The sequence below is a fragment of the Leucoraja erinacea genome, chromosome 11 (genome assembly GCF_028641065.1).
Source record: "Leucoraja erinacea ecotype New England chromosome 11, Leri_hhj_1, whole genome shotgun sequence".
In the NCBI taxonomy this organism is placed as follows: Eukaryota; Metazoa; Chordata; class Chondrichthyes; order Rajiformes; family Rajidae; genus Leucoraja; species Leucoraja erinaceus.
In genome coordinates this window covers 42,970,619-42,992,657 of record NC_073387.1, presented here as the reverse complement: position 1 = coordinate 42,992,657, position 22,039 = coordinate 42,970,619, and the positions used below count along the sequence as shown (strand labels likewise).

Here is a 22,039-nt window from a genome sequence, read left to right as displayed (position 1 = left end):
CATAACCCTCCATTCCCTTCTCATCCATATGCCTATCCAATTTATTTTTAAATGATACCAATGAACCTGCCTCCACCACTTCCACTGGGAGCTCATTCCACACCGCCACCACTCTCTGCGTAAAGAAGTTCCCCCTCATATTACCCCTAAACTTCTGTCCCTTAATTCTGAAGTCATGTCCTCTTGACCTTGAAGGTACACAAAAATGCTGGAGAAACTCAGCGGGTACAGCAGCATCTATGGAGCGAAGGAAATAGGCAATGTTTCGGACCGAAGAGCGTTGCCTATTTCCTTTGCTCCATAGATGCTGCTGCACCCGCTGAGTTTCTCCAGCATTTTTGTGTACCTTCGATTTTCCAGCATCTGCAGTTCCTTCTTAAACACCTTGACCTTGATCTAGATCTCCTTGAAGCCTGTGATTGTCCTTCGTGTAATTCAGTTCTGGTTATCAGCCATCTGCTTTGTAACAGTGCACATGCATACAACTTTAAAGTAGAATGGTGCTGAACATTACATGGAAGCGTACTTTCTTTCCTCAAAAATTTCTAGTGATATCACAAGCAATGAAATCTGGGATGCATACATATTTCCTTAGTCAATTCAGAGATCTGCTTGGAACTTGTGAAGCACTTGCCCTGTTAGAATTACTTGCTCTGATTGGGCTGGTTTTGAATTGTATTCCTTTTGAATTAAGTGATAATTATTGTTACTCTACAAGAAGCCAGAGATCAAGTGTTCTTGCTGGAAGACAGCCTTTAGGCCGAAAGGCTCAAGGTAGATTTACAAAACATTAGATTTGTCTTACAGTCTTTAATAGTTTAATTACTATTTTGTATTTTGAATATTTGCATCATAAAAATTTTCTGCTTGATATTTTGTCAGCATCATAATTGTCAAATTCATTACACAAACCACTATTAGTTACTGTAAATAATTCTACGTACCCTGGGTACTATTTGCTCAGAACTGATTCCCATATCCAACCTCGGGCCCGATATTTTTAGATATTTTAAGTCACACATTTAGACGGCACTGTGACACAACCAGTAGGGCTGCTACATTACAGTTCCAGCCACCCAAGTAGTAGAGTAGCTGCCTCACAGTTCCTGTGACCCGAGTTCAATCTTGACCTCTGGTGGAGTTTGTATGTTCTCCCTGTGACTGCTTGGGTTTCCACCTAATTCTCTGCTTTCCTCCCACATCTCAAAAGTGGGCAGGTTGGTCAGTTAATTAACAACATGTAAATTGCCTCTGGGGTGCTGATGGGTGGTAGACTCTAGGTGGGAGTTAATGGGAAGATGCGGAGGTTAAAATAGGTTGGTGTTGGATCATTTAAATTGTTTGGTGTAGACTGAATGTACTGCTTCTTTGTTATATAATTTGATGACTATAACTTTTTTAAGGGAAGCTAGGGTCGTTGGTCAGTGCGGAAAAGTGATGCAGAATTGGTAGATAAATCATGGCAGGGCAGGCATGATTTCTGGAAGGCACAAATCAGGAGAGTAGGGGAGAACGCTCCCATTCTTGGGATGTCTAAATACTGGAATTTCCTCTTTAACATCAGTTTTGGAATACCTTCAGTGGAAGGAACCCAATAGTTCAACAAGCCAACCAATAGTTAACTGACCTTCCTGAGGCCAGTTAGGAAAGGACAAGAAATGCTTAATGTGGAAACAAAGAACTGTAGATGCTGCTTTACAAACACCAGACACAAAGTCCTGGAGTAACCTAGTGGGTCAGGCAGCTTCTCTGAATTAATCTCAATAAATGCTTCTTTTGCCTACACTGCCATCACAGAATAAACCAAATAGAGCCCATATGTAGATTAACCATAATGGAGATTTGATGTTCTGAGGATATATGAATTGGGTAAGTTGCACATGTTAAATTAGTTGCATTAAAGCTTTAGGGCAGCACAGTGGCGTAGCAGTAGAGCTACAACTTTGCAGTGTCAAAGACCCGGGTTCAATCCAGACTTTGGGTGCTGACTGTGTGGTTGGTGTTTATTCATTCTCCCTGTGACTGTGTGGGTTTTCTCTGGGTACTCCGGTTTCCTCCCACATTCCAAAGACATACAGATTCGTAGGTTATTTGGCTTTGGAAAATTGTAAATTGCCCCTAGTGTGTAAGAATGTGTTAGTGTATGAGTTGATCGCTGCTCGGCGCGGACTCGATTAGCCAAAGGATATGTTTCCACACTGTATCTCTCAGGACTAAAGTTTTCATTAGTTAAAAATAGTTTTAAATAATTAAAACAAATATTATTCATGATTGATCGTTCTCTGCGTGTTTTCGAATGTTACGAGCTTTTGGAAGGTTTGTAAAATGTTGAATGGTTTTGAAAGATAGCTAAGCAAGGGGATTGACTCTGCTGGCAGTCAACAGTTGCTAAGGGAAGCCTCTATCGCTGATGTGAGAGTGGATTCACCATTCAACAAGTACAGCCTTCTGGTTATGGATCAGCTAACTGTGAGAGTGAATACTTAGGAGTTCTGTAATTTGTTTTCCCAAGTCGCCATCATCTTTATTATCTTGCAGGCTTAATCATTTTAGATTCTGTCTTATGTATTTGAGCTGAGTGATATATTTTGTTTTTTAACCACTGAAGCGAGATAAGAGTCTGAGTGAATAATTTGCAGTTATGCATGAGATATGATTATCTCTGTCTTGCATATTAAAGAAAACATTATGATTATGCAAGGATCTGGCTTCTATGATGTATAGCTACAGTAAGGTCTGTGTGATATTAGCCTGGAATTCTAATGCACCTGAAAGGCTGAGCCAGATGATGTTTCATTGTTAACCCCGTCTGCCACTTCTGTTTAGTTTGGTGACACAATGTGGAAAACAAGCTCCTTGGCCCACCAAGTCAGTGTCGACCAATAATCACTCATACACTAGTTCTATCGTACACACTGGGGACATTTTTACAGAAGACAATTAACCTACAAATCTGCACGTTTTTGGAGTGTGGGAGGAAACCAGAGCATCCAGAGAAAACCCTGAGAAAAGTCACAGGGAGAACGTACAAAATCCGTACAAGCTCCTTGCAGACAGCATCCATAGTCAGGATTGAACCTGGGACTTCCATTTTTAAATGACAGATAGTGTTTCATTTATTCTGGCATGGCTGCTAGCTCTTAGTTTGATGGTGTGTGTTTTTTTTTTAGATAGACTGGTATTTCACTCTGAGGGTGGTGTATTAGCAATATTCCCTTCATCTCGTCCTATCCATTACATTACATTGTTTTTCTTCTTGTTAGGAGGTTGTGAGCCAGACTAATGATCTGTCAGATCTAAATGTAGAAGCAATGGGTTGCTGTTTGTTGTTAGTCACGGAAGAGGAGATGATAGTGGTGAAATTACAGATAGCACTGATTTCATTGCCCAGAGTTGTTCACCATCAGTGTCAATAGTGGAAGATAAGGCAGCTAGCTTCACAGATGCTACACTCCAATTAGCCTGCTGTTTATTATTTTCTACACTGTGACTGGTTGGAATTTCCCTACCCAGTTCCTTACATGCCATCAGGATTACAAATGTGTACAGTTAACAAGGGTTTAATTAAAAGAGTCCTATTATTGATTTAATAATTGTCAAATCTTTTGAAATAAATATTTTATTAAACCGCAGATACTTTTTTCCCTCATGTTTAGGCAACTATTGTAGGTTGTTATGAAAATAGGTGACTGAAATGTTTCCCTAGATAGGCTGGCACTTTAATTGAACTAAAGCAATCAAATTTTAATTAAATTGCTACTTTACCAGCTGATCATTTAAAAACTAACAAGCCATTGCAGCACTCTTCCAGCCTCGGCACAGGCAAGCAAACAACATCTCTGAGCAGCGGAAGGCCACTCAGTCCCTCAAACCTGATCCACCATTATTAACATCATTGTTGATCTCTGTATCCTTAACTCTGTATTAATATCTACACCCTATCTTTCATGCCCCCTTGTTTATCAAGTGTCTAAATACCTTTGGTTTAAAAAAAGTTCAAAGGCTGCCTCTATAATAATGTTAGTGAAGAAGCATGCCAAAGATTCGTGAGATTCAGGATACATTTTATCTTGCCCTGATCTTAAACGAGGGATCCCTTATTTATTAATCAGTTCCCACTCCTTCCCTTTTTTTTATTTTTTTTTTTAAATTTAAAATTTTTTTAATTTTTGTCTCGTTTCAGTGTAGTTTATAGTGTTTTTTTTAACTGGGTATGTGTGTGGGGGGCGGGTGGTGGGGAAACTTAAATCTTTTCTCTGTCGGGTTCTCCGTTGTCGTTGGGGCCTAGCACCGTGGAGCGGCCTCCATCCGAAAGACCAGGGGCTCCAGTCGCGGAGCCTGCGGACTTACTTACCATCACGGAGCTGGCCGAGTTCAGAGCGGGAGGATCTGTGGTGGCGCGCTGCTGCGGCACGACCCCGGAGATTCGGAGGCTCCAGCCGCAGGTCTGGTGGACGGTAACACCGGGAGACCGCTTTTCAGGGCTTCCGCAATGGCGACTTCTCCCGCCCGAGTTGCAGGGTTGAGGATGACCTGGAGCGGGGCCTTACATCGCCCGGCGATATTTTAAATGGCCGCGGGACTTGCTAGCGCCCGCCGGGGGCTCCAACATCAAGACCTGGAGCGCGGCCGTGCATCGCCCGGTGCGGCCTTGATGGCTGCGGGACACTTACTATCGCCCGCCGGGGGTTTTGACTCTGACATCGGGAGGAGAATGGGGAATGCAGGGGAGAGATAAGACTTTGCGTTCCATCTAAGTGAGGAGGAGATTCGCTGTGATAGATGTTTGTATAAATTGTGTTGTGTCTTGGTTCTTTCAATGAGGTTCAAATGACAACAAATAAATTGTATCATTGTATCATGTGTGTGTCTCTGCAGCCCGAGGGAAGGGTTCGGACACAAAATGTCACCTGTCCTTTTTCTCCAGAGATACTGCTTGGCCTGCTGAATTACTCCAGCACTTGAAGTCTATCTTCGGTATAAACCAGCATCTGCAGTTCCTTTCTACCCAGTCTTTCTACATTCTCCCTCAAGATTCTACATTCTCCCTCATCCTCTCCACATCCAGACACCTCATGATTTGTTATGTTTGAATTGTCCCCTCTCACACTTCTAAACAGTGGATACAAACCTGGCCTATCTCACCTCTGTACTTAAGACAAGCTACCTAGAGTAATTAGTCTAATAAGCCCTCTCTATCTGTTTTCCATGAATTACCATCCTTCCTTAACAAAGGCACAGGACTACGGATGTAGTCTCAACCATGCCGTGCATAATTGAAGCATAATCACCACACGTTTTTATTCAATTTCCCTCATAATAATAAGGAAAAACATCAATCTTCACTCTTGTGCTATGCCTGTATTTTAGCCATTTGCTTTAGGATACTCCAATCGCTTTGCACCGTAGAGTTCTACAGTTTCTTACCATGGAAATTTTTTTCTTCATTTTTCCAACAAAGATGCAAAGATTTTTCCAACAACAGATTAATCTCCATTCGCCAGACCTTTGCCCAGTTGCAAAATCTATCTCTGTCCCTTTGTTGCCTCTTCCTATCCACTTCATAATATCATACCCTACCTGTCATTATATCATCTGCAAATGTACCGACTGAACTCCTAATGTTGTTATCCAATGCGTCTATTAAAAAAAAACAAATAATGCCCCAGCACTGATCTCTGTGTGACTCATTGCTCATTATATCATGCCAGGGAGAAAAAATTACGATCATTTTGTTTCTTGTTAACTAGCCACTTTTCTATCCTCACCCATGCTATCTCCTGCATCATAGAACACAAAACAGTACAGCCCAGGAACAAGCCCTTCAGCATAAAATATCTGTGCTGAACATGATGCCAAATTGAGCTAATCTCACCTGTTTGCTTGTGAACCATATCTCTCCAATCTCTGCATACCCATGTGCTTATCCAAAAGCTTCAGAAACCAATTATCATTTCTGCCTCCACCACCCCTGGCAGCACATTTTAGGCACCCACTAATCTCTGTATAAAAAATAATACTTGCCGCACACATCTCCATTAAACATTGTCCCTCTCGTCTTAAATGGGTTTCATCACCAGTTTTTATTTTCCACCCTAACCTTTAATGTAGCACAAAATCAAATGCCTTCTGGAAATGCACATATACATATTGGCCTTTTTCCACAGCCAAAGAATGCAAATAAATTGATTAAACATGAATTCCCTTCCACAAAATCATGTTGACTTTGCCTGATTACTTGACATTGTTAAATACCCTGCAGTATCTCATTTGATAATAGCTTCTAATTATTTTTCAGTGACAGATGTTAAGCTCACTGGCCGCCAATTCCCTGCACTGCATCTCCCACCCCTTTTGAATACAAGAGTTCATACATTCACAAGTCATAGGAATAGTAAAAGGCCATTCAGTCCATCAAATCTACTCTGCCATTTACCAATCAAGAATCTGTCAATCTCTGCCTTAAAAATACCCAAAAACTTGGCCACCATACCACAGTATGTGGCAATGAATTCCACAGATTCACCAGACTAAAGAGATTCCTCCTCATCCCCTTTCTAAAAGTAAATTACGTCCTTTTATTCTGAGGCTGTGCCCTCTGGTCCTAGACTCTCCAACAGTTCCAGTTGCCACTCAATTGTGGTCTAAGTATAAGAAAAAGAGTATGCAGAGGCTTAAGGTAGTATACAATGATGCAATGAGGTTGCTACTGCGTGTCCCTAGGTGGCATAGTGCCAGTCAATTGTTTGTGTCCACTAGAGTGCCAACCTGTGAGGCACTTTTAAGACAGCTGATGTTTAGTTTTATGTGTCGCCTGGACAAGTCAGAGAACCACATAATTGTAGCCTTAGTCAGCCCTCTGAAACGCTGCTATAGATTCACTTCTAGACTAAGATGGCATTGGTGCAATAGCTTATATATATTTTAGGCTAATATGCAATTTCTAAATGTATCTTTGTAATTCTTTGTACTGTTTGATGTGTATATGGACCTGTGTCTGAAATAAAGCTTTAATAATAATAATAATAATAATAATAATAATAATTCCAATGTGAATAGAATCTTTCCTGAATCTGGCAACGTTTGGAAAGATTAATCAGTTTTTATGATCCGAAGATGCGTCCATCAGAAATCATGGATCCACGGATCACATGCACACAGATGCGAATTAACCTGTCCACCTTGTATTTTAATCCTTTAGGTTAGAGTCATAGACGCTTTTTAAGTTAGAGTCCATGACTCTAAGTGGTAGACAGGTTAAAATGCACATCGGTGATGAAGTTAATAAAATATTTATCAAACCTCCTGCAGCAAAGAGCTTTAAAAGTAAGCTTGTGGCCCACTCAAAGGTAATGACTAGATCAATTAATCGATACTGCAAGATCCTTCCCAATTCTCTTCACCCAACAATCCAACAAGTGCCCTTCTAATTGTAATTTTCCCTTCAAATTTTTGAGTTGTGATTTGTATCAAGATGGATTTAAAATACTGTTTAACTCACGGGCCACCACTTTTTTTTTTTCAATTTCCCAATCTTCCTACCTGATCTAAAAGTATATGAGACTGTACCATTACACTCACCCACAGCAGATGGAAGTCAGTAAATTTGTGATGGTGTTTGGTTATGATAGATCATTAAGCTTGTATTTTGTGTTGACACCAGCAGATTTTTGATGCATGGAAGCAAAGGTGATTCTGAAAATTAATTGTATGTTTACACATAGGAAAGTTGCAAAAACCTATGCAAGGAATTGTCTACATTAAATATTTGGTAAAATCATCAAAAATAACAGCTTTTGGACATTGGCAGGATATTTCTATTTTGCTCTTTCGATCTTTCAGTTTTTGGTAATGCAAGCTTATTTTATAGGCTTAATTAAAAAGATCTTAGCTTGAAAATACTGTAGGAACAAATTAATCCTTCCTTAGTTTAGTTTATTGTCATGTGTGCTGAGATACAGTGAAAATCTTATGTTGTGTGCTAACCAGTCAGTGGAAAGGCAATACATGTTTACAATCAAACCATCCACAGTGTGCAGATGCGGGATAAAGGGAATAATGTTTTGTGCAAGGTAAAGTCCAATTAAAGAAAGTCCAAGGGTCTCCAATGAAGTAGACAGCAGCTTACCTCTTGTAACTTCCTGATGGATGAATGTATATACTGTACGTATTTCAAATTTAGCTCACTTTATCAAACACCACTTGCAAATGTTTTAACTGTACATTTTTAAGTAACAAGCATGTACAGTGAATAATAAATAATACTTGATTTGTGTACCTGACAGTGGATCAATACATATATAAGGGTAGAATTTAGTCAGCAACAAATGCAGCAAACCAGTTCATTGACTGTCGGTTTCAAGAAGGACAGAGCCTTTTACAGGCCAAATCATTCATATACAGTTGCCACAATTCATTTGACAAATATTAACTCAAATCAGCTGTTAGCTCCAAATCAACCTGGAAAAGACCCTACAGGAATAAAGCTCCTACCAAAATAAATGTAGACTTTAAGATCAGTATGTTTGGCGAAAGAACAGACAAGCTAATATCAATTGCAACCTCCCGGTCTTATACTGTAAACATTTAAAATGCCATTGAGATGTTATCTGCATCAGCTTGCATCTGTTTACTGAGAGTAATAGTGAAGCAAATGCCTGTTTATCCCAACAAACAGACAATAAGTCTGCCATCTCCATTTGAGCACCACCTCTGCCTTAGTTTTGCAAGGTGGAGGGAGGGTAAAATGCCTCAAAAAAGATGCTTGCTGTCCCCAATCTGACTTATCATAATCATTATTTGGAGGCCACATCTTGCTATCCTGCAATCGTGATAACTTGTCTGGGAAGCATAAGGGATTATCCCCAGCTATGGTTGAACTTGAACCTGTACATGGCTTAAATGAGACCACATTTACTGAGATCTCATTCCTTTGGAGGAAGTTCAGCGAAGGTTCACTGGAATGATTCTAGGTACAGAAGGTTTGCCCACACTTTGTCTGTACTCATTACAATTCAGAAGAATGAGATGCATTCATTACAATTCAGAAGAATGAGAAACATATAAGACTATTACATCCAGGACAAGGGGTCACAGCTTAAGGATAAGGGGGAAATCCTTTAAAACCGAGATGAGAAGAACTTTTTTCACACCGAGAGTGGTGAATCTCTGGAACTCTCTGCCACAGACGGTAGTTGAGGCCAGTTCATTGGCTATATTTAAGAGGGAGTTAGATGTGGCCCTTGTGGCTAAGGGGATCAGGGGATATGGAGAGAAGGCAGGTACGGGAAACTGAGTTGGATGATCAGCCATGATCATATTGAATGGCGGTGCAGGCTCGAAGGGCCGAATGGCCTACTCCTGCACCTAATTTCTATGTTTCTATGTTTCTATTAAAAGGGGGTCGACCAGGTAAATTCTTCTCTATTGGGGGTGTCCACGGCCGAAGGGCAGAATCTCAAAAATAATGGTGCCCATTTAAGTGGTGGACACAATTTCTACCCTGTGTGTTGGGATTTGAGAATACCTTGCCACACAGAGTGTGCAACCATGCTTGTTGGATCTGTCGCTAGAAATCAGATTGCGTAGAAACTAGATTGGTGCATGTAACATCTGTGATCGCTAAATAAAATAAAATAAAATAATAAAATAGCTAAATTCGATGAAAAGTTATTTAAAAACTCACAATCATTCCTCCTACCTTGACAGAGTTTGAAAGTGTGCACAGTGCAATAAGTAGCGTACAGCTGACTGACATTTGCTGAGATGATCACAGGGATGTTCACCAAACCAAAAGGAATTTATCTTGGAATTGTGGAAAAATATTGGGAGAAGGGAGGGGGATATTGCTGGGGGAATGCAACGTTCTTCACTGTTCGTGACAGTTATTTGCTCTGATGGCCCCCGTGCCATGTGTCGGTATCCACTAATACACAGAGACATAGGCCATTGTACCTAGGTATATAAACAATTTTTTTAAAGTTTGTTGTGATTTGCTGGTGATGCTGTATGAAATGCATTGCTATCAGAATTCCCATCTAAGTCGCTATGTCTACGTGAAATATCTAATTTAGGCCCAGAGCAAGTTAAAGGTGTGATGGTGAAATTGTTATTGAATTGCACCGTCTGACACTAGGTAAAAATTTTGCATGCTGGCTACAATCCTAGTAAAAGTCCAATCCAACTGTTGCAATATTGAGCCAAGGAATTCAGATTCAGATTCAACTTTAATTGTCATTGTCAGTGTACAGTACAGAGACAACGAAATGCAGTTAGCATCTCCCTGGAAGAGCGACATAGAATAAATAAATCTATTTACAGGTATACAGTCATAGTGTTTTTCCTGTGGGAGGAGTGTCCCGGGGGGGGGTGATTGGCAGTCACCGAGGTACGTTGTTGAGTAGTGTGACAGCCGCAGGGAAGAAGCTGTTCCTGGACCTGCTGGTCCGGCAACGGAGAGACCTGTAGCGCTTCCCGGATGGTAGGAGGGTAAACAGTCCATGGTTGGGGTGAGAGCAGTCCTTGGCGATGCTCTTGATAACAGTGCTGTGCGATCCTATCTGTATATATTTATCTCTCTTTCTTGGACCAACTGGACACATATGGGTCCAACAGTCTTTTGACATTATATTTAAAACATTTCTGAAACATTACATTTTTTTCATGAGCAGGAAGATGTGAACTGAATCCATTTTATTTTGCAGCTGCTGCTACCACTACTACACTCTCACCCGAATCCGGTCATGCTAGAAGATGCAATGAGTCAGAGAAGTCCTACTGTGTTAATGGTGGGGTGTGTTATTACATTGATGGTATTAATCAAATTTCTTGCAAGTAAGTGAGTGCATTTTTCTATACTATATTAGAAGGATATTATTCAGCATTTCCACTGAGTTTAATCGTGTTTTATTTGGCAATACTGAAATTGATTCGCCTTTTGAGTACTGAAGGGGATAGCTGGATGGCGAATACAAGGGTTATTTGAATAATTGTATTGTACAACCATTATATAGCTGCACAACTGATCCTGCAGAAATATAACAATCCAGAAAAAGTTACAATGTCATCTTTGCAATGCTGCTTCAAACAATTTTTGATAATATGTCATATTCAAATTTTGGCAGGCTAAAATACAATTGAAAACTGATTCTTCAATGCTGTGTATTAACTGAGAGTTGTAAATCTCTCATTCCGATTGTAATAAAGCATAACTATGCTTTAAAAAAAATACCGACAGTATATTCAGTACTCATTGCATAATCAATGCATTCTTATATTGTGTAAATAAAACATCGCTTCTGTATTATGCAGAGGGTATTTGGGTTTTAACAGTATGCAATGTGGCATTTATGTTTTTGATTTTGGCTAATTGCTTGAAGAAATCTTCAATAAACAGAATATGAATTGTAACAAATAATAATTCACTCCTCATGGCTTATTCACTAGGAAGACAGCATGAGTCCAACATGTCAGATAATGTAGTTGATGCCTGTAGGGATTTGAAGCTTTAAACTGCCATGTTCAGAAACTACATTCCTGCTACATAATTCTTTACCACTTCACAAGGAAAAGACAAGCTGTTCCTTATTTATGGTTACATCTTTCACTTTGAAATATAAGTTGTTTGGAAAAAGTTAACAAATCATTTTATCCAAGCTGCTGGAAGAATCTCCTATCTGCCAGAAAATGATTTCAAATAATTGCTTCTGTATTGTTATGAACACAAGAAAAGAAATTTCAAACGGGTTCATTCATGTGGATGTCTTCACAGTTCCCCCTCCAATAAACTCTAAAGCGCATCAATTTGGTATTTTCTTTTCTAAGCTAAATTCCCTGCAGGGCATTTTACCAATCCGAAAATGTTATAACAGCATGGTTCTAGCATTTACACAAGGATGAAAGATCATTGCTTTCTAATCCCCTGGCTGTAAGGTTTCCTCAACACAAACGAATTAACTGCAGTTGCGGTTTGTAATAATAGCTTTTTGTACCATTGACTGATCAGTGCAACCAATAATGGGACCAACATAGCAAATTTTTACATGGGAAATTATCATCAGGTCAATTATTAAAAAATATATATTATAGTTATAAATTCAGCCAGATCTGCAGTAATTTGTGAAAATGATAATGGAAGCAAAGAATGGATTAGGTTCCACTCTCCTGACTAAAATGAACACATTCCTGTTAAGAAATCTGTTTGTATCAATGTGTTTAGATGTTGGGAGAAGTCAACATGGAGTGGGTAATGGTGGGCATGACCCACTGCCCACTCTCCTTCCATGTCCCTCCTTACTTGCTCCTGCAGCAGAGGCCAAAGTAGCTATTACAGTTTTAATACCATTAACTCTATTTTAACGTTATAAAAGTTTTAACAACAACTTATTAGAAGCACCAAACCTTGGCACTAATTAAAATTAATCTTAATCTAATTAATTTAAAATTAAAATTAATCTAAAGATTAATCTAAACATGAATGATGTCTTTGCTTTTTGCTTTGGAATTTGCAGGCCTTCATTCCCCATTAGAATCAATTGGGTCTCAAATGCTTTGCAAGGTTTGACCAGGTATTGTCCCAAAATAAAGCTTGGCAGGTTACACCTGTACAGCAGGGAACCAAATTCCTGGCAGGCAGGTTTGCTAGTGTGACTTGCGTGGGTTTAAACTAGATTGGGGGGTGATCCATTGCAGGATTGAGGCAGACAAGAGGCTGGAAGCCAGAATGATAAAAGAGAGTTCAGTGGACAGGATTGGCAGGAGCACAGTAGGGTGTGAGGAAGGACTGTTAGATTGTATTGGATTAATTTTAATGTGAGAGGCCCGACAGGGAAAGTGCACTCAGGCCAGGGTTAGATACATGCGACTGGGACATTATCGCCATTACAGAAACCTGACAAAGAGAGGGACAAGATGGGCATCTTAATGTCCCAGGGTACAGATGCTACATGTGGGGGTAAAAGAGGAGGGGATGGTGCTTTATTGATTTATTGATTAAGGATTTTGCGGTGGTAGTTCGAGATTACATTACTCATGGTTCATCCAGTGATGCTATATGAGTGGAACTGAGGAATAATAAAAGGGAAGGATCACCTTGTTGTGAGTGTACTATAGGCCTCTAAATAGCCAATGGGAATTAGAAGAACAAATATGACAAGAGATTGCAGGCAGATCAAGACTAGTAGTATGTCAAGTTCTATTGAATAGACATATTAGTATGTCAACTAGTAGTTGTCATAGTAGGGGATTTTAACTTCCCCCAATATAGATTGGGACTGCCACAGTGTCAAGGGGCTAGATGGGGTGGAATTTGTCAAATGTGTTCTGGAAAGTTTATTTGCCAATGTGTAGTGGGGCCTACACAGAAGAGGACAAAGCTTGATCTACTCTTAGGAAATTGGGAGGGGCAAGTGACTAATAGTCTGTGGGAAGAACAAGAGGGTGATGGTGGAAGGTTGGTTTTCAGACTGGAGGCCTGAGATTCATGCTGTGCCTCAAGGATTGCTGCTGGGCCCATTGCTGATGGTGGATGATGTTAACAATTTGGATGAGAATGTACAAGGCATGATGAATAATTTTGCAGATGACACTGAAGTCGGGGGGAATCGTGGATAGCAAAGATGTTATCAAAAATGACAGCAGGATTTTGTTCAGCAAGACAAGTGGGCCTGAGGAATGGTTAATGGAGTTTAATGAGATGTTGCATTGTGGGAAGTCAAACCAGGGCAGGAGTTTCACAGTGAATGGCAAGGCCCTGGGAGTGTTGCAGAGCAGAGATATCCAGGACTACAGGTTGTACAATAAATTGGCAAGGCCGCACTTGGAGTATTGTATTCAGTTTTGGTCACCCTGCTGTAGAAAGGATGTTAAGCTGGAAAGAGTGCAGAGAAGATTTACGAGGGTGATGCCAGGATTCAAGGGCCTGAGTTATAGGGAGATGTTTGGTAGGCGAGGACTTCATCGTCTTATCAACGTGATCTGATAGAAGTGTATAAAATCATGAGGGGAATAAATAGGGTAAATACAGTCTTTTACCCAGAGTAGGAAATCAAGAAGCAGAGGACTTAGGTTTAAGGTGAGAGTTAAAGATTAATAGCAACTTTTTCACGCAGAGGGTGATGGGTGAAGGTAGTCGAGGCAGGTACAATAACAGCATTTAAAAGACATTTGTACAGGTACATAGAGAGGAAAGGTTTAGGGGGATATGAGCCAAACACAAGCAGGTAGACAAATGTAAATGGGGCATCTTGGTCTACGTAGGAAAGTTGAACAGAAGGGCCTGTGTCTGCGCTGTATAATTACTCCATCAGCCTGGGCTCTGCAATTGGTCTTCAACTGCAATCAAGCAAAACAGCCCAGCAGCAAGTGTGGCACTATCTGTCACTTGGAATGTCTGGATTTCCATAGTACTTTAGTGCAAGTGTAAAAGTCCAAGGTTTAATGAAATTTCAATGACAGTAAGAATTATAACTACTCACTGCAGGAAATGAGTTCTATCCCCATTATATTTGACTAAGATATACCTCGCCCTTGAAAAACTGTGTTCAGGCCCTTATGGGGATTATGCAATGAATGGGCATTAGATGGCATGAGATGTGAATGTAAGAGCTTAGTATACAAATAAAAAAGTGGATGGTGCCATCAATATAATTGGGTTAAACTGGCAGTGTTATTGATGTTAATCATGGCAGCAGGATAGTTAATGTCCTTTCACCCATAGTTAGCATGCTGCAGGGGCTGATGAATGCTATATTTCAAACAGATAATAACATTCTGTCATATGAAAAGTAAGATAAAAATTACTTTAAAAATCCAATGAAAAATTACTTCAGATATTGGAAATCTGAAATAAGAGGAAAAAATACTGAAGACAGTGGATCGAGCGGCATTGTGAGCAAAGGGTTAATTTTACGGTCCACTGACACCCAGTAAGCTTATCAAACGACCCAGGGAAAACATTCTCGATTATGTGGAGGTCAAGAGAAGAGAGAACAACAGCAGTGATGGGCATGACAGAGATAGTCAATAATGACAACGATTTTGGACATAAAGGGCGTGTGAATGGGTAAAGCAAAGCAGCAGGCAGGAAGAAAGCTTAACGTCAGTTAATTGGGATAAGGGTCAGACATTTTGATGCAGGACAACGGCAGCAAACTTTGGACCTTGTCTTGTTAGAGAATCCTCAGCTCCTGCACCAGCCCCAAACTCCAGCATTCTTAAAAACTGGGGATAAACCAATCTAATTTAAGAAAAAACACTTGTAACATTTTCAGTAACAATTTTTATTGAACCTTATTATTGACTGTCTTTTGAGAGTCTTATTGTTGGCACAGTGTTTGATAGATATCTAACATTAACTTATTTTATTTCCTTTTTCTCCTTGTACAGTTGTCTTGCTTTCAGTTTTTTGTTAATGTACTGTGGTATAAATCCTTATTCCTTCTGCATAGTAATGAAATTGTTTACCTGGTCTACAGTCACTGAACAATGGTCTTATAGAATCCTGGCATATTCACTACAACTATCAATCTGGTTTGATAATGTTAGTCACAATGTTGGTAATTGCCACATAGGGATGCAATATTAAAAAATAAAATTATCACTCCTTTATTTTGAACTAAAGGAGACACTGAGAAAGAAAAGGATAGGAAACCTTTTGAGTTCAAATTCAGTTTCAAAAAGATCCCTTCTATGAACTATGATATGTTGGAAAATAAATAATATGTCTTTTTTAACTTTGTCAGTTGGTGATCCTTCTGAGGAATGAGCTCACTGGATGCTCCACTATTTATACACTGACCTTTCTGAGCCTGCTGCGATTGAACATTACTTTCCCCAAAGGAACTAAAAAATGAGGCTCACTCATGATATGTTTTGCCCTAATTTCCCTGTCCCTCTTGCAAATATGGCTTTCTGCAAATGGAATGTTCCACGGGAAGGCACCAATTCAATACAAAAAAAGGTGCTCCCACCCATTTTCATTTACTAATCACTTGAACTTCTGACGTAGTATACACACTCAGTCTACAAAGTTGTAGGTACTGAAACGACTGCTTTTACACCTTATATGTTTAATACCGAAAAGATGAACATACAATATTTTGAACTACTATCTTCTGGGACACGAGTCATTTTCAAACAAATTGGGCATATTTATTCATGACCAATTCCAAGAGCAACCATTTCCTCTACTTCAAACTTTAATAGAAGTGCCATAAGGTTATCACCTTGTACTGGCAGGTAGCTGACATACCAATGGTATGAACATGGAAACCTCCAATTTTAGGTTATTCTCCCCCGTCCACCCCACCCACTCCACTCTTAATTCCTCACTTTCACGTGCCTGCCCATTTCTCCTTCTATCCTCACCTCTCTCTGACTTAACATTTCAGTCTTCTTCTCTCCTTATGTGACTCCCTTTTGTCTTCCAGGTTACTTTTTGTCTCCTTTTGTCACCCTTTTATCTCCTGCCTTTGTCCACCCATCTGCCAATCAACCCTCCCATTCCTAATCACTTGGCAGACTTTATACTGCCCCCACCTCTTTTCCAGCCCCCCCTCCCTCCCACTACAATCAGTCTGGAGAAGGGTACCAACCTGAAACATCATCTCTCCATGTTCTCCAGCTTCAACTCTGCTGCCTGACCCGCTGAGTTGCTCCAGTACGTTGGTGTTCCATGCAAGATTCCAGCATCTGCAGCTCCTTGTGTCTCCATGTTGCTATTTACCTCATTTAAAATCCAATTCATGGTTAACTTCAGTATTCTGTGCTCCTTTGGTACTCGAAGTTTAATTTCATTAAGGACTGGTTACACTCTTGCCTAATGTTCTTCTGAAATATAATTAGGTCTGGTTTCAAATATATTCAAAGCAGTCATTAGTTACAAAAAAACCACACAGCAGGTTCCTTTTAAATGTTCCACCTCTCACCTTATACTAATGACATCTAGTTCTCAATTCTCCTGCACTGTAAAAGAGACTGTGTATTCATCCAATCAATGTTCGTCGTGATTTTATACACCTCTATAAGATCACCCTTTAGTCCCCTACATTCCAGTGAATGAAGGCGTAGCCTGCCCAGCTGTCCCTATAATTCAAGCAACATCCTCATAAATCATTTAGGCACTCTTTTCAGATGCCTAATGGCATCTTTCATATACCAAAACCTAACACAATTCTCCAAGTTCAACCTCTCCACAGTAAATCAAGCTTCTGCTGTAAATCTTTATAATGTTATTCACCATCTATGCCACTGATTTTAGTATCATCTGCAAACTCACTGACCATACCTTGTATATTCTTTGGTTTAATTTAGAGTTACAGTGTGGAAACAGGCCCCTCAGCCCATCAGGTCCACTAGCATTATAAAATTACCCTACACACTCGGGACAATTTACAAATTTTACCAAAGCCAATTAACCTAAGACTCGTACATCTTTGGAGTGTGGGAGGAAACTGAAGCACCCAGAGAAAAACCATGCAGTCACAGGGAGAACATACAAATTCCATAGAGAAAAAGCACACGTAGCCAGGATCAAAGCCGCTGGCGCTGTAAGACAGCAATTCTATCACTGTGCCGCCCCAATCAGTTTTGTCCAAATCGTTGATATAGATGGCAAACAACAATAGGCTTGGCACCAACCCCCAAGGCACACCACCCGTCACTGGCTGAAAAAATAACCTTCCAACACCATCTACTGCTTCCAACCAATAAACCATTTCCATATCCAGTCATTCAGCGTTCCCTGGATCCCATGCGATCTAATCTTCCAGAGCAGCCTACAATTTGGGACCATTAGCCACAGTAATAATTATTTATGATTATTTAACCTTATTTATGATCCTGTTACTGTACATTATCAAACTTGTAGTGAAAATACAGATCAGAAAGAAATATAGTAATTCTACACTGAAACTGAATGAATAAATTTGCTTAAGTGCATAAAATCTAGGAATAAGCCATCCAGAAGGTGCTGTGAGACCCAGGGATTGAAGATGTAAACTGTCATTGTTATTTTTATGAAATAATATTATTGGTGTCTCAGAGTTTGCATATCGTGGTTAAAAGCACAAAAAATCCAAATGCTAGTTCTTAGGGCTGAAGTGTTCTCTGTGTTGTCCAACTAATATGTGTTTTTCAAAGGTATTGCTCCAACGACTGGGCTACCAAGCATGTGTGTCTGGGTCTGATCTGGGGATAATGACAGAACAAGTATAAATTGTGCTCATCATGTTTAACATTACTAGGCATGACATCTTTCTATATGTTGCTTGCACATTACTGACCTGGTAAGAGAGACTGGACACGTACTAAGCCTTGGGTCTTAAAATAACTGTGATTTAGTAAATCAATTAATTCAAAAGATAAATGAAACTGAATGTTGATGACCATGGACAAATCAGACACATTAAATACCTCATGTTCTCTCCTGTTTGCCAATGTAAACAGCAATCAGATTTGGACCATCTAACCTGCCTGGCAATCAGTTTGATTGATTAATTAGACTGTTCAATTAATCAACCTGAAGTGCTGCACTGGGAAGGCATGCACTGTCAAAACGCATAAAGCTTTCAGATAAAATTCGTGCCAAGTCTTGCAAAGATGAGCAATGGCACTGTCTGCTTCACAGAGATAAATTCTCATCAATAACGTGATTGATGAACAAATGTTTGTACCACTCTCTATTGTTTTGGCTCTTGTCCTTCCCTGTCCTTAGCAGTATCAGAGTTGAAAAATAAAAGACCAGATCACTGAATTACAAGATGTTACTATAACATCTCCAGCCATTACTCACAGTGCAAGCTAATAAACAATCAGGCTGTGACAATAAATACTGTTACCAGTCAATGTGAGGAGCTGGTTTATTAGATTGTCAGAGTCTGGTGTTTTAGGTGAAATTGCTCAAAAAATGAACTTGTAAAAGGAAGTGATTGATACAAATACATCGATAGATGCTCCTGAACACATCATCAGTGATGTAACCTGGGGTCATTGGGTGTTTCGGGTCTTTCAACATCAGACACCCTCACCCAGGCGACCCAGCCGTGGTTGATCAGACCACGACTTGTGTTCAGGTGGCATTCGCTCCTCCCCATGGACCTCCTCTCCTGATCCAGAGCCATCTTGATGCCTTCTCCGCTGCCTCTGTGGTGTTCTTGATGGCCCTTCTCCTTGCCACTCCGTTGATGCCCAGTGCATTCAAGGCTTTGTAGAGGGATTGCCCTGCAAAACCTCTACAGCCAACCTCGATGGGCATACACCTTGACTTCCAGCCCTGCTTACGGCAGTCTATGCCCAGCTCTTCATACTTGGCCATCTTCCTCTCGTGGGCCACCTCCAGACGGTCCTCCCACGGCACTGTCGGTTCCAACAAGACAATGTTTTTGATTGCCTCTGAGACCAGGAGGATATCTGGCCTCAGGGTGGTCGTTGCAATGTGCTGTGGAAACTTCAGTTGTTTCACCAGGTCTACGGAAAGCTGCCATCCTGCGCAGTCGCCAGGATTCCTGACGGATTCCTGGCTGCTGTGATTCTTGGCAGCTGCACTCCGGCCTTCACGAAGGTGATCATCTGGGTGGTGGGGCGTTCTCGTCTGCAGCTGCTGATTCCCATGCTGATGGCTTCTGCAATGGGTTTGAGAACCTGGTCGTGACGCCATGTGTACCGGCCCTGCCCAAGAGACTTTGGGCAACAGCTCAGGATGTGTTCCAACGTCCCCTTGCCTGAGCATTGCGGGCAATCTGGAGATTCCGCTTTGCCCCAGATGAAGAGGTTCGATGGGCTGGGCAGGACATCATACACTGCCTGGACCAGGAACTTGATGCGCTGTGGTTCAGCCTGCCAGAGCTCAGTCCATGTGACTTTTTGGTCCATGGCCTGCTCCCACCTTGTCAGGCTCCCTGGTGTGGTAAAATGGATTAGTAAACAGATGCTCTAAGGTAGGTGGGGTTCGGGTAGAAACATTTCAAAGTCTACAGAGAGATTTATGCCAGTTGGAAGAGTGGGCTGAAAGATGGCAGATGGAGTTTAATGCTGATAATGTCGTGCCCTTCAGGACAAATGCAAATACATGGTAAATATGATCATGAAGGGTGATCATAACCACACTCAGTGGAATCTCCGTAAAGAAAGCTTTTGGTCTCCTTTACCCCAGAGCCCCTTAGCCACAAGTTGAGGCCACATCTAAAAACAAGGCCCTCTTGGAGTATGGTGTAGCCAATGAACTGGCCTAATTCAACTACCCTCTGTGGCAGAGGAGATTTACTAGAATGTTCCAGAGTTTCAGCAACTAAGTTACAGAGAAAAAAGTTCTTCTCATCTTGGTTTTAAAGGATTTCCCCTTTATCCTTAAGCTGTGACCCCTTGTCCTGGACTTTCCTGCATAGGGAAGATTCTGTCCAAGGGGGCATGACCTGAGAATTAAGGGATAAGTTTCTATAAGGGGTAACTCTCAATCTTCTAAATTCTAGAGAGTGGTGGCTGTGTCTATCCAGTTTCCAGTCTTCATAAGGCAGGTTCGTTTTTGATCATTTCCCAGGAATCAGTGGATGGAGGGAACCGTCTCTGCACGCAGGTATCTATAGGGTCAGATTATGTGTCCTTCCTCAGAGGGTTGGAGCCCAAAACTGTACGCAATACTCCAGGTGTGGTCTCACCAAGACCCTTGTACAGGCTCCCTGCAGTAGAACTGCTCTGGTCTCTCCTCCTCCACCACTGCCCTCACTTCCTCCTGGACCAGCCTGCGCCTCTCCATCCCCTTGGCCTTGTCAAACTGGGGAGATAGGAAGATTCCCAGGCCTGCTCTTCCCCGAGTCACTGCTCCCACCAGGACTCTGTGGCGTATCTGGGACTCTGCTTGCAGCACGGCTTCGCTGGCTCTCCACTTCCTCCCAGTTTTCACCTCCACCCCTGCTTGAGCCACCTTGGGGTCGCTGGAGTCCCTGTACATCATCACCTCTCTGGCCCGAGTCACCTTGAACTCCTCCTCAAGGGACTTCAGGGGCAGCTGGAGCTTGGTGTTATTTCCGTAAAGGGCGATGCTGCTAAGGCTCCTGGGCAGTCCCAGCCACCTTCTGCTGCTGACTTTCCTCTCCAATCTCTCTACGATGGATATTGGGACTTTGTAGACAAGCAGTGGCCAGAGTATCCTTGGCAGGATACCATGCTGGTAAATCCATGCCTTGAACTTGCCGGGAAGCCCCGACTGGTCCACTGCTCTCAACCAGCTCTCCAGCTCCTAACAGGCTGCCTACTGTCACCAGTCAATGTGAGGAGCTGGTTTATCAGATTGTCAGAGTCTGGTGTTTTAGGTGAAATTGCTCAAAAAATGAACTTGTAAAAGGAAGTGAAAGTATACTTCAATAAAGAATGCAGGCGAAAACACAAATTTACATTGCTTGAATCTCTCTTCACTTTATTTCTTCTCCACGTTTCCTTTCTGAACTTCTCCTTTGAAGATGTAACATTTACTGGGCTGTAGTTCTACTGGCAATACCGGAAATAATGCTACGCGAAAGGTTGTACAGTGAAATCATCCAGCAATCTCACTGAGCTCTACTACAGAGCAACTGTCTGTCTAACTGGCATCTACAACCTGTGCCCAACAACTGATTTATGGCCTGGTTTCCTCATCCCATGATGTGTTTACCTACCAAGTCACATCACTTTTCACCAATTTAAAAAAAAATCAGAGCTTATCCTAATAATTAGTGTCTCTTTTGGACTATTCAGCAATGCCCATTCACAAGCATTGATTCAATTAACATCCCTCCTTAACTTAAATAGGAACCCTGGAGCAATCATTCATACAACTTTTTCCAGGGTTTGTTTGAAAGATTACCCCAGGAGGTCGGGTGGTTAAAACCCATAGAAACCCTCTTAGAGAAAGTTATTTTTCTGCCAATGTTCTTCTGAACATATTCAAGGCCTAGTAGAAAGTGAGCTTGTCAACTGTTTCTTGGGTATGAGTTTTTTTTAATATATCATCCAATGCCATTACTCTTTAACCAGATGTGACTGACCCATTCACTAAATCCCACCAGTA

At 41.1% G+C, this 22,039-nt stretch overlaps 1 protein-coding gene across 5 annotated transcripts in view; it reads left to right on the top strand.

Annotated features, from left to right (window-relative positions):
- The window catches only part of nrg2a (neuregulin 2a), a 564,112-nt gene that overhangs the window by 507,952 nt on the left and 34,121 nt on the right, over positions 1–22,039 (top strand). For all 5 annotated transcript variants that reach the window (XM_055643101.1, XM_055643098.1, XM_055643099.1 and 2 more), the window contains exon 4: positions 10,704–10,833. In XM_055643101.1, the coding sequence (XP_055499076.1) occupies positions 10,704–10,833 (130 nt within the window). The remainder of the gene's footprint in view (positions 1–10,703; positions 10,834–22,039) is intronic.